This window comes from Cupressus sempervirens, chromosome 4 (genome assembly GCF_028749045.1).
Source record: "Cupressus sempervirens isolate cs-2001-9-10 chromosome 4, ASM2874904v1, whole genome shotgun sequence".
NCBI classification, from domain to species: Eukaryota; Viridiplantae; Streptophyta; class Pinopsida; order Cupressales; family Cupressaceae; genus Cupressus; species Cupressus sempervirens.
In genome coordinates this window covers 392,843,942-392,857,338 of record NC_143121.1, presented here as the reverse complement: position 1 = coordinate 392,857,338, position 13,397 = coordinate 392,843,942, and the positions used below count along the sequence as shown (strand labels likewise).

At 35.0% G+C, this 13,397-nt stretch overlaps 1 protein-coding gene across 3 annotated transcripts in view; it reads right to left on the bottom strand.

Moving 5' to 3' along the window:
• Positions 1 to 1,207: 1,207 nt before the first annotated feature.
• SS4 (starch synthase 4) overlaps positions 1,208 to 13,397 on the bottom strand; it is a 153,460-nt gene continuing 141,270 nt past the window's right edge. For 2 of the 3 annotated variants that reach the window (XM_089825247.1, XM_089825249.1), the window contains 6 exons: positions 8,458 to 8,667; positions 4,511 to 4,636; positions 2,758 to 2,907; positions 2,511 to 2,572; positions 2,346 to 2,421; positions 1,208 to 2,162 (listed from right to left, as the gene is read on the bottom strand). In XM_089825247.1, the coding sequence (XP_089681373.1) occupies positions 1,968 to 2,162; positions 2,346 to 2,421; positions 2,511 to 2,572; positions 2,758 to 2,907; positions 4,511 to 4,636; positions 8,458 to 8,667 (819 nt within the window). In that variant the 3' untranslated portion in view covers positions 1,208 to 1,967. The remainder of the gene's footprint in view (positions 2,163 to 2,345; positions 2,422 to 2,510; positions 2,573 to 2,757; positions 2,908 to 4,510; positions 4,637 to 8,457; positions 8,668 to 13,397) is intronic. The other variant, XM_089825248.1, reaches the window with a different exon arrangement.

Below are 13,397 nucleotides of genomic sequence, written 5' to 3'. Positions count from 1 at the left end.
CATGTAATGCATTATCCTAAGAAAGCGTAAGTAAGTGTAATTAGAGAATATTTAATTACACCAACACATTAAAGTGGACAGGGTGCTTGAAAATTGATATGTTCCTCAAATGACAAGAAGCCACCCGGTGCTTGGGATCTCAAAGAAATTATTATTTATCATTTGTTGTAATAGATTCGTCAACAGTGTTTTTTCATTGGGATGGCACGTGTGTGATAATGAAAACCAGCAACAGCACAATTAGCATCATTATTCTCAACCCAAGAGTTGAATAGAGAGCAAACCAAAGAATCAAGAACCCTTGGAAGTGGATCCTAGACTTTTTTAAATGCAACTCAGTTATAAATCCTATTTTTGAGATCGCAATAAAAATTTGATCAAGACTACCCACAATTCAGTGATAAGGATATTAATTATCAAGATGCAAAGCCAACTTAGCTCTTCAGTAGAACAAAATGACAAAATGTAACATTGACATTCTGAAGCGTTCACAAAAATGGCGTTAATTTGTTTGGAAAGTGATCCACTTTCAGACTCAATTTTTTTGCGTTATTAACACTTCTCCATAGAATAGCAATAGAGTCTGCCAAAATATCACAATTTCTTCTTCGTTTTTTACGACATAAATAGTTCATCATGACTACACCTATTTTGGCGTGTAGACAGATTTGGTTATTTATTCATTGCTCACGTTTTCAAATAGTTGGGTATAAATGCATATTAGAATTCATACAATTCCATTGCTTGTTTTTCTATTCCAATGAAAATTCAGGCCGCAGGCCACATTTCATGAAGATATCTTCTTAGAGTGGAGAGCTGATGCTTTATAGGGAAGAATAAGTATTTATGGTAACCCAAACTCTACTGCTTCCACAGAAGACTTCTAATCTTTCAAGGCACAAGCACAAATGTTAGCCTACCGGCTTTTTCTTATTACAAGACTTTGCATGTGATGGTGCTCTGATATATCATTTTTTTCTGTAACATCAGATTAGTTCTCTATAGTTATAATAACCTTCCCTATATCGGAACAGCCTTGAACACTAACCAATTTGTGATAAAGATTTATGAATAGAAATGACAAAATGTTTAATGTTCTTTAGTTAAGACCGGGAATATTAAATTCCCCATGCATCAACAAGAAAAATAAATTCTACCATAAAAAGTATCCATTTCTTCATTTGGTATTAGATCTACCCAATATCAATTCTCAGTAATCCTTTTGAATGGAATAATTTGACTCAAAATTAGAGTAATATTTTACAGCTCACTGTTTTTGCATTCAAGGAAACATTCCAGCTGTTGATGTAACAATCTCCTGCACTGATAGTGCTCAAACTATCCATTTGCAGAATACACTAAAATATATAAATACTGGATACTATCGGTCCAATTTAAATGCTCAAGTGTCAAATTGGGATATGGCCCATCAAACTTTGGCAGTCAGTAAGGACTTGCATTTGTTTTATCTTGTATTTGATCTTGAATCAGAAAAGATTATATTTCAGTAAGTCAAACTTCCAAAGAATGAAACCCACTGTTTTAGGCGTTTATATTACATGATGGCCTTATTTTTCTGAAATAAGCCATTCAGCCCGTAGCCATATTGATGTATTGATATATCAAATACTATACAGAGTTCATATCTGTGCCATATTCTCAATAACTAAAAAATGTGCTAAAGATACACATGAAAAACTTAGTATATTATGGGTCAATACCAGTCCTACAAGAAAAATTTGTAATATATTACATTTCGCGAATCTTTACTGCGGATGAATCTAAGATGACAACTCCACATTTTTGGGTGGCAGGCTCAAAGCTAAAACTACTCCTTTTTGCATTACTTTAAAAGAATTATAATTTTTGTGAAGTACAGACAATAACTAGGAATCAATAGGATGAAAAGATAAGATGATTGAACTCTTCATTTATTTTATCCTCAAGGGCATTGAATTCCACGCAGATCATCTTGTGGAAGTGAGAACACGATTTTGTTGAGATCTTGCCCTTTCCACAGCCTTTTCATACAGTTCTTCATACTGGTTAGCAGATGAATCCCAACTGAAATCCATATTCATAGTCTTCTTTACAAGGTCGATCCACCAATTTGGCTTTTGTTTATAGTATGTAAATGAACGTTCTAATGCATGATTTATTCCCTGGTCAAATAGCCAGAAAACTAAATTAGAAAAGAACTAATCTGCATATACTGATCAACTCGTTTACAAGAGGAAACTAGGACTCGAGAAAGATAACACAGGGAAAACAGAAACTGCAAGCCTGAATGTCCAGAAATTAAAAATAGCAGAATCCAGAGGTAGCAAGAACTATTAAGACAGCACCTGTTCATCAGCTTTCATGAATGTAAATCCATTCCGGATTTGTTGAGGAATTGTATCATCGTCGACATCAAAAACACTGTATACAACAAGTAAATATAGAAATTGGAAACAAATAACATAGTTGAATGTAAACAAATTCAACTAAATACGTACAAGCCTACCAACCTGTCATTTAGACCTCCTGTCCTCCTTACTATTGGTATGGAGCCATACCTCATAGCTATCATCTGTGGATAATCAGAAAAAAGTGAGTTTGATAATCTTACAAATGGGTTTCCAGAAGATTGGCTATTCTCTCTCTCAATAAATGAAATTAACACCTTCACCTGCTAAACGGACCTGAAAAATATCCCAAAAAATCGTCAACATTTCTGATTCTTACAGTTATAAACAAGCTTCTGTTTTTATTTACCTGTGTTAGTCCACATGGCTCAAATATAGAGGGGATAATAAACAGATCTGATGCAGCAAAGATGTGATGTGAAAGGCCTTCATCATACTTCAAAATAAGACGTATAGAGGGATGTTCACAAAATTGGTTTGCCATACCCTCAAATTCGCGCTGCACAGATTTTCTTTTTACATCAGATTTGCATGTAATTGGATTTCCATATAAGTTTTCAAAGCATAGCTATTTGACTGACTAAGTTATTCTACTTCAATCAGCTAAATAGAAACTGCTAACACAGAGTTAAGAAAACTAAACAGCATATAAAAAACTAATAATTTTTGCAACTTTCATTCAAGCAAATTCATGGCTGGTTGAAGCAGGGTCGCTCACACAACCTAACTGAATGTTAACAGATGGAAATACATAAAGTGGCCCAGGATTGTGCATTTGCAACACGGTTGTACAATAAAACCAAAAAACTGGATATTGACATAACATACAAAGAGATGGGAAACCAAATATTTATGCAGAAGTATCAGTGGTATGCAAAGTTTCCGATAATCCTAAAAAACATAAAACCATTTCAAATAGTTGTCATTCAACTTTTGAAATTGGACAGTTAATAGTCAGTCTCTGTCCAAGAGCTAAACAGCTCCAGATACCTTTTGAAACAAAATTCATATTAACAGAACTATAAAAACAAGGTATCTACAATACGGACAATATCCGAGGATCAACTAATTTGTAGAGTCCTTATAAGCCTAGCCTTCAAACTTACACAGAAAAGAGACATCAGACTACTCCATTTATTAAAACCTAACCCCATAATAAGAAGGTTGGAGGGCCGGAAGTCGAAACACTGATATCTGAAATTAGGCTTGAAGTAAGCTTTATTCTCAATGTATCTCCAAATGACAGTTTTGTAGGTGTTACTTCATGTAACTTCAAAATTTTCTCAATATTGATGTGTGTTTCAAGTCTATGCTCCCTTGCAAGGGCACCCTCCCAGTCACTAATATTTTCGTTAAGCTACCCATTATGTCAAAATAAAACTTCAAAACTATGAATTCAAGAATAGAACTTATGTTACCGAGAATTGATATCTATAAAACAGGCAAAAATCCTCAGAATCTTAGTTGTACATACCCCTTTTAAGTATATTTTAGCCATTATTGTTGTTGCCTCTCATATATTAAAAGACACTAAGATGCCTCTATAAATGGTCATTTTTATTCTTGATCTCTACATAAGCCGTCTAGATATTAGCCTTTGATTTGTTGAGAAAATTAATCTGATTATCATTAGACTAAAGGAACATTTGACCCACCTCACCCTTTCAGTGAATATTCATGTGATTCATTCTATGTTCCTTCTTGTTTAACATTAATTATATACATCATTTCTATCTAACTTACAGCACAGCTCTTCCCAAAAACTACTAAAGCCAGCAGCCGAGTGGTGGTTGAAATCCCCTCTAAACATAAAAATTAAACATTTTTCTACAACCAGTAAAGGATTTAGAATATTCTTGAAACTTATTTGATAAGATATTGCAGTGGAAAGAAAATACAATTTTTTTAAAAAAAATTATGGCTAATAAGCCAAAGCCGAGATTAATTATTATTCAACATTTGTTGAAATTAATTATTAGTATTTGGTAAGCTTGAGTAGCCTTGAACCCAAGACCTCCCAAATGAGAGGCTCACAGCTTACCATTGTGTTGTAGGCTATTACCTAGCAATACAATGTTTTGTTGATCTTGTAAGTTTACTACCTGAATATGTGGAACTGGGCTGGAGCCTAGAAGCACAAATTGCCCTCCACACTCCAAAGTATGGTATATCGCATGACGAATAAGGTGAACACCTTTCTGTGGAACAAGCCGAGTAATGCATCCAACCTGTCAAGGAGCATGCATATAAATTGAAATTCCCAACTATCATATGTATGACAAGCATTTAGAATAAGTCAATGCAAATGACCATTATTACAGAAGTTTATAACATTTATGAAGGCACCGGAGTTTTTTAAAAAGTTGAAGAGGGGAATGATGATACATCAAACACATATATTGTAAAAGAATATCTGGAGTCCTGCATAAAATGAAAAATAAAATTGATGTTTTTGAAAATGCAATAAATCATAAAGAAAAAGGAAGTGATGTAGAACAAAGTAGAAAGCAGGGCTCCTGACATAACCGTAAAGATTAACTGTTGAAACAAGTACCTCCAAGAAATTTGCTGTCCACCATTGAAATACAAACTACTGTATGAAACATGTGAAGGGCCCATCATATAATAACCACATATGCCCTTATATAAAATTATACAGGTTCCATAGAAATATGGAGATTATTCAATTAATTGATTGCAATGGTACCTAACTAGTCAATAAATTGATAGATTTAATCAATCTCAATATCCACTGATGAGGAATTGACTTAACAAACTTTAAAGGTTAAATGGAAAACTGAAAGCCTTTTGATAAAAAAATCCCAAATCTGACTTATGGCTAGAACTTCATCTTTGTTCAGATTGTTCCAGTGAAAGGTGATCACAAGTGGTTCGTCTATTTTTATTTTCTGTACTTAGTTTTGCATGTGATGACTTTCATACACACTAAAAAAAGTGATGCTTTGTTGGCTCTAAATGCTCTGCCAGTGCCTGAATGGTGATTAAAGATGTTAAAATGTTTGCACCATGTTTTTCTACTCCAGTTCTCACTGTTTTTCTTTTCTCAGCAATGGAGGCTGTCACAAAACCTACATTAAATAAGGAAGACCCTGCTTCTGAGTTTGATTCAGTTTTATACTTATTTATGAGCTTCTTAATGGTCTGTGGCCTTTGCTAATTTCTGAGAGGTTTCTTAAAAGTAAGGTAAGGAAAAGAATCTCTCTTCTGGTATTTCTTTTCTCCATGGAGTTGTGCATTTCCAAATTTTTTTCACTTTCTTGAAGGATTTGTTTCTCCTTCTGTACCTAGTGAATATAAAAGAAACTCCATACATGTCCCATTTCTTCTTCCACAACTGAAATCAGCTACTCCCAGTATTCTTGTGGCTGCAGTTAGGAACACTCCCTCTAACTGTGACTAGTGTAAAGACACTCAACATGAACATCTCCAAATGTTTGTTTCTTTCCTGTACCCTTTTCTAGCAAGGGAAACACCCTCCTTATCAGAAGTAGATCCAAGAAAGGAAAGTTCCCATCAAATTATATTTTCACAATGAACTGAATACTGGCGTGTTAACCCTTCTAAGTGTTTCAAAAATTTCCTTAGCTCATCTTTCCTATGTTTCCAACAAACATTAGTATTGTTGACATATCTCTTCCATCAATTTAGAGTTAGTCCTGTCAATCTCAAAGCTTTACTCTTTAATCTTTCATATAAAAACTAGCTACTCAAGGGGAGAAGCAAGAATTTCTACCTCTTCTTCCTACTTATAATATTTACCTTGAAAGCTGCAAACTATGGATCTCATGCGCAGATCTACTAGAAAAGCTCAAAAACTCACTATGAACGCAAAACATTAAAACAAAGAAAATCAGAGAACATCAGTAGGGTAGTTAAACCTAGGCTATACATTTATAATTCTTCTCCTTCATAAAGTTTTAAAAGTTTCTTCTTTTAGGAGGCATGAGTTTCTGCTTTTACAGGGGCAATAGAATGATGACGTGTTTTGTAGGTGGAACGATGAGGGGTGTAACATTCTTATACAGGTAACAAATGCCATGTACTGTGATATTGCTATCAAGATTTAACTGTGTAGTTTTTGAGTCAAACTCATTGACCCATGTTTCGTGAGTAGTGATTCACACTAATCCATCTCTCGTGAGAATAAATCAAACACTTAGCACTCATTGGATCTAGGTGATGCTCACAGAGGTGAAGCGCCAAGACTTCCCGGGAGATCACCCATCCCAATACTACTCCAGCTTGAGCGCACTTAACTACGGAGTTGCCTCCATGGTTAAACTCACTCTGCTTGCAACCCCATCAATTGATGAGCTTAAGGGGCTTTCTAATGAACGGTTCATGAGGCACAACACTTGGTGAAGGTTATGCAAATGGGGTTGCAAGCAGAGTGGGTTTAACCATGGAGGAAACTCCGCAATTAAGCACGCTCAAGCTGGAGTTGTACTGGGATGGGTGACCTCCCGGGAAGTTTTGTTGCTCACCTCTGTGAGCATCACCTATAAACAATGAGTGCTAAGTGCTCCATTTATTCTCATGAGAGATGGACATGAAACATGGGTCAATGAGTTTGACTCAAAAACTAGACAGTTTAATCCCGATAGCCATGTCACAATTTGATTTGCTATGGAAAATATCTCCTACTTATCAATTGATGAGCTTAAGGGGCTTTCTATCGAATAGTTCATAACGCACAACACTGGGTGAAGGTTTTGCAAATGGGGTTGCAAGCAAAGTGGGTTTAACCATGGAGGAAACTCCGTAGTTAAGTGCTCTCAAGTTGGAGTAGTACTGGAATGGGTGAGCCCCCGAGAAATCTCCCTGCTTCACCTTTGTGTGAATCACCTAGATCCAATGAGTGCTAAGTGTTCCATTTATTCTCATGAGAGATGGATTCGTGTGAATCACTATTCATGAGACATGGGTCAATGAGTTTGACTCAAAAACAACACAGTTAAATCATGATAGCAATATCAAAATTTGACTTGCTGTGGAAAATATCTCCTACTTAATGCCATGTATTATTTAGTGCTAGCATGTGAGCAGAAGTGAAGCACTTGAGCGAACACTAATAGGTAATTGCAGTCACAAATCCATGTACAATGATGTAGAGGATGTCTGACATAATAAGATATTTTGTAGGTGGAACGATAAGGGATGTGACATTTTAATACAGGTAACAAATGTCATGTATCATTTAGTGTTAGCATGTGAGCAGAAGTGGACAAGCACTTGTGTTAACACTAACAAGTAATTGCAGTCATAAATCTCTTAAAGGTTATGATTAAATGATAACAATTTATGATTAAATGAAATCTGTAACTTAGATTTAAAAAGCAGACAATTATACGATTCCATATCAGTGTACCGACAAAACATGACTTAATGCACAAGAACAGTTCTCCCTTTTTTGTGAGGCCTTTTTGGACATCTTGACAAAAACCATGCTTATGTGGCATCATATTTAATGATGTGGCAATGTGGCCTTGAAGCCTTAGTTATAAGCAAGGACTTGCTAAGTAAATTGTAAATAATTGGAAGTAATTTGAAATTTCTATGTAAGATTTTTGAGAAGCACGAAGTTAGAGTGCTCGCAGCTCAACTACTACTCTTCCTTAGAATGACATCAATAAAATATGTAGATCTTGCTTTTCTTGCATTCTTTAGCAATAAATTTTGAACTATTATTATTGTTTTAATCACTTTTCCCTTACCCATAACTGATTAATAAAGTCTCCAATTCCCAGGTCCCTGATATCAAACTGACATTATCTATGACGTGTAATTATTTTATCGAAGTGTACTATGGCTGATAGTGAAACATTACACCTTTCAGAAGATTAGGTTTTATGCCCAATGGTTTTACTTTTCACTAGACATTAAAAAAGATAAGATTGTAAATAATTCATTTCAAAATCCAATAACTTTGTCCTTCATATAAATTATTGTGAAACAAATATGCTCGACACGAAAGTTGAAATAATCACACCAGATCATACGCCAAACAAATAACTGTGGAGTAACTCACTAGTGGTAGCCTCGTGTTAGGTGCAGCTAATCCAAGGAATTTTTGTAATGCAGCTTTATTCTGTGCCTTTCCACTAAGGTCATCAGCACTGTACTGAAAATCCAAAAGAGAATCAGTTGAGGGATCCCATGCTTCTGTGTCAATCCCGTTTAGTATTCCTACGAATTTCTTTGAATGAGCAGCTAAAGTTGACTGAAGGCCTTTACCACCCTACAGAAACATTAAATACATATAGTTAAAGCTTTACATACAAGAAAATACATGAAGCTAATTTTTGCGGTCAATCATATGTTGCCATCGGGAAAAATTAAGATACCATGCTTTTTAATTCATACAAGAGAAGCAATGATAATGAACAGCAAGTGTGAATATGCTTTAGTTGTAAAATCAATTATGTAAAACTGATGTTAATACTAAAACTTAATAACGGGTTCTTTCTATGGTCCATTGAGAACACGAGAGCCAATAGAGATACAAAAGTATTGGGGGATTTATATAATGCTAGATAAGATGGTCTGACTCTTGCAATGGAACATTCTAGGGAAAGAAACTGATATGTATTCAAACAAAATTCAAAAACAAAATCTATATGGGAAGAAATCCATAGAAACTTCTCCCTTTAAATAATCTTATTCTGGAAACGAGCTATATAAGTGCTATAAAGCAAATCACAAAGTAATTGAACTTTTGAATATTAAAAAATTGATATGATATACAAAGTTAATGCACTTGATTAAAAACTACTTACCGAGTAAACGCATTTCAAAAGAACAGAAATTAGAATACAATTTTACAGAAAAAAACTAGGTTATCAGTCAGCCAGCCAGAGGACCTGGAATCAAGTCTCGTCTGAATTGTTTGGTATCCAGTTCTGTGTGGTCAGGTAGCCATATAGAGGACAGTGTAAACCCCAACATGAACTGTGATACATTTTCCCTATTATTACAGAAAACTCAAGGATCTTTTTCAATTTTTCATTCTGTATTGAGCAATCTGTTGAATGGAATTATGTCTTTGTTTCATACTGATTTGCTGTGTGTGGCAGCAAGAACTTCATTACATTTGCTGGCATTGCACTTGGGAGGTAATAGAGAAAAATATTTAAAAAGTCATTGGTAATAAATTAATTTAGACAGTCACAAAAGTACTTCAAATTTCCAAACACATCGGATGCAAATTCACTTCAGAGAGCTTGGAACAGATGTACCCCATTCCACAGTACACTTAGTTGCCCATGGGTACGGGTACGAGAACCTGATACGCAGGTATGGGCGAAAGAATTTTTGGGTTTGGGTGTCTATATTTATATACATAATTATAAAAAACATAAATTATATACCCAAAAAATTAAATAAATATACAAAATTGTAGAACTAAATCATTTGATGTTATAATACTCCATAATTGATCAATGCCAAATGCCAAAGACATATTAATGCCAATTGATAGTTAGAATTTCAATATAAAGTTATATGTCATGTCATAGATGTCTAGGTTCATGATACAAAAGAAAATCATTTGAACCCGAAAACAGTGCCAATTGCGATTTTTGCACGAATTGTTGTATCTATGAGTGATTATAAAGGTGTGCACAATGAATATGTAACAGAGTGAAAAGCTATCAGTTTATAAATTTCTTAGAGCTGATAAAGATAATTAAGTATCTATTTGGTCAAATGAACAAGTTACTATTGGAAACAATTCTTCAATTGTATATTGTCATTGATGTTTACACAAATGTCAGAATTAGCCAAGCAATGTCGAGTTTGCAGTATTAACCTTGTATATCTCAGTATTAACCAAGCAATAGGGTAATGAAGACTTTCCGGTATTATCCGAGTAGTTGGTTAATAAATGGATTTCCTAGTTGCAATGTTGACCGAGTGGTCGGGCATCAAAGGTTTGCAATATTGACCAAGTGGTTGGGCATTGAAGAAGTCATAGTGTCAACCGAGTGTTAAGTCCTAGTGTTGACCGAGTGATGACCAAGTGACAGCAGAATGTAATTGTCAAATATTTTATTAACAAGGCCGACTATTTGGATGTTTATTGATGTTTTAGAAGGGTATTCAAGTTGACTTTTCCTACCTTATGATATATAAGAAAGGCCAAGTTGTGAGGACAAGAGTTAACGAGTAAGAAATGAAATAAGATGGATATGTGAGTGAAGGAAAGTTAGAGCAGGAAAGTGTGGGATAAGCTGCAAAGAACATTTGATCAGGAAGGATCCAAAGGTCAAGCCAAAACAGAGATCTGAATTTGCAAAGAAAGTTGCTTCATAAATCAGGTCAAAATTGTCATTGCATTCTAACCATTGTAGCAGTAAAGAAATCTCTTAACAAAGTTGACATAACAGTCATTTTATAAATCCTCTAACAAGATAACATTTCAAAATTGAAGTGTTTGAAGACCTCTAATCAGGCCACTTCTAACAAGCTGATCTAAATCCTCTAACAGGGTCATACTTAACAGTATTTGTGTAACCTTTAATAGGGTTGGCTCTTAACAGGGCTCACTACAAAAGAGTGAAAATAATTGTGACTAATTGCAAGGTGGTTTTTCCCAAATTGGGTTTCCACATTAATCTTGGTGTCATCTGTGTTCATGCTATTTTCTTATGCTTTATGTTTCTGCAACTAAGTTACTAAAGGTTATAACAGTTTAATAAATCTTAAGATAGCTTTGTTAACCGAGCTATTCAGTATTGCATGATCAGTGGAAGATTGTATTGACATCTAAGGGACAAGGATTTGATTTTGTGATAACTGATTCACCCCTCCCCTCTCAGTTACTCTCTTACATTTCCAACAGTTACAAAAAAAATGGAACTTTCTGATGTCTGAAAGAAAACGATAATCATCGATTAAAAAAGCAAAAGAAAAAAAAAGTATCCACTTGTACCTTGTTCGGTATGCCCCAAAAACATTATGGGTGCACACTGGGGCGCCCAAAGCACACCAAGTGTGCTCTAAGTATGCAGGTGCATACCCAAAGTGCGCCTGGCCAAAGCATGCCAAGGAGTGTACTCATACCAATGCAAATCGAAACCAAGTAAGGTACTTCTTGGATACCCTGCAACTAAGGTAATACATATTTGAACCCACCCCCAAAAAAATTGAACGAATTTTGAACCCAAATCTTGAACTCGAACTTGAACGAACAACTTAGCCCTATTTATGTCACGTCATCAATTTGTGTTGGCACATGTGGGTCTACCTCCCATTAGGATGCTAGACTCTCCCTGTGGGTAGGCAAAGGCATCTATCCAGCCATCAGAATACAAAATCTTACCAAGGAGGGGCATAGTTTTTTTCTTTTTTTAAACTCTCCTTTGCAATATCTAGTGTTTTCATGGTTGGACAGATGTTGGCTAGGCAAGCATGTTGCAATCAATGAGATGCAATGCACTATGCACAGTCAAAAGCTTCTATGCACTCATCGAGGTAACCATTTTCCTCTTAATAGAGTAGGTGAAGCTATAAATAGACCAAGTCCTCTCAAGTGCAAAAAAGCTAGAAAGTGGGGACAAAAAATGAATGGTTAGTGTGGTTGTCAAAGACTATGGCCCATTCATGTTCCAACACAAAATTGGGTCCTCCTATGCCATAGTCTCCCCATCTATCCTCGCCTCTTTTAAGTATCCTAAAGTGTGGCAAGTTTTGTCTATTCAATACAACCGACAATAGCATCCTCAACAATAGAAATCCTCTTAATAGTCTTCATGAACCTAACCTTCACCTCAACATCCCCCATAGGATCAACTCTACTAAGCCTTCACATATACCACTTCGAGTTCAATGCTAGGTAACCATGTGCAAGCTTTGAGCTTTTCCCACCCTTGCTCAGTAATTGGTCAAACATGTTCATGACGGAACTACAATATGGGGTGTCTCTCTCTTTCCAATTATATTGTCAATGTATTCATATAGCTATTCAAGACAATGTGCATTAAAACCCCCAAAAGTAATAACTATGAAGACTAGAGAAATAATGTGTTTAACACCCACCCAAAAAATGTTATTTTTTATCACCTTTTTCATTGTTTTCCCCTAATTAAACTTAGAATTGGGACATTGATTCTGCTTTATTGCCATGACCATAGTTCGCAGATTGACTTGGCAAAAACTCAGCAACTTAAAAAAATGCTTAAATTTATTTTAAAACGCCATTTTTTTACAAAATTCAATGACAAAATGTATAAAATGAGCCCATAAATGAGTACACAAGTGTTTTATATTAAATATTATCAATTTCAATACATATTAAGAATAAAATAGCATCATCATGCAAATCTTGATATGATATAGCTAGCAACTATTATGATTTTATGATGATGCCTCTCAAAGTCATCATCATAATTCATAACTTGCATATTACAACATATTACATCTTTGAATCTTTCTATTCCCCAATCTAATGAAAAATTGGGGAGAGGTTATAATCCTTGCACTTCATTGCATATCCTTGCTTGGCACTGACTATTGTGTTTCTAGCTCTGACTAAACCTCCATCTTGCTCCTAAATGGCCAAATTGAAATCAATGACCTTCTCTCCTCTACTCTTTATTAAAGTAATATTTTTATAATTAGTATAATGGTTATCTAAGTAATTTTCTTTTGAGTCAATAAGTCTGTTTTTTGTAAATTTTTGCTCTTTAAGTTGTTTAGTTAGTTTAGTAACTTTCTACTATGCCTTTAGCTCTCGATCATTTCGATTATGGAAAGTGTTGGGAATAGAAGAGATTGTTGGCACTTGGAGTGGTAGCAGAGGTGTTGTAATAATGATAGGTTTTCTCATTGATATCACCATATGTTCTTTGGTTGAAGACAAACTCAGATTCTACATATCCCAAGTCATTGATCAGTTCAATGCTGGCAGTGATTGACAAATTTGGATATGTGAGCTTACATTTGTGTACGAGTGAAGACATCATGTCTATT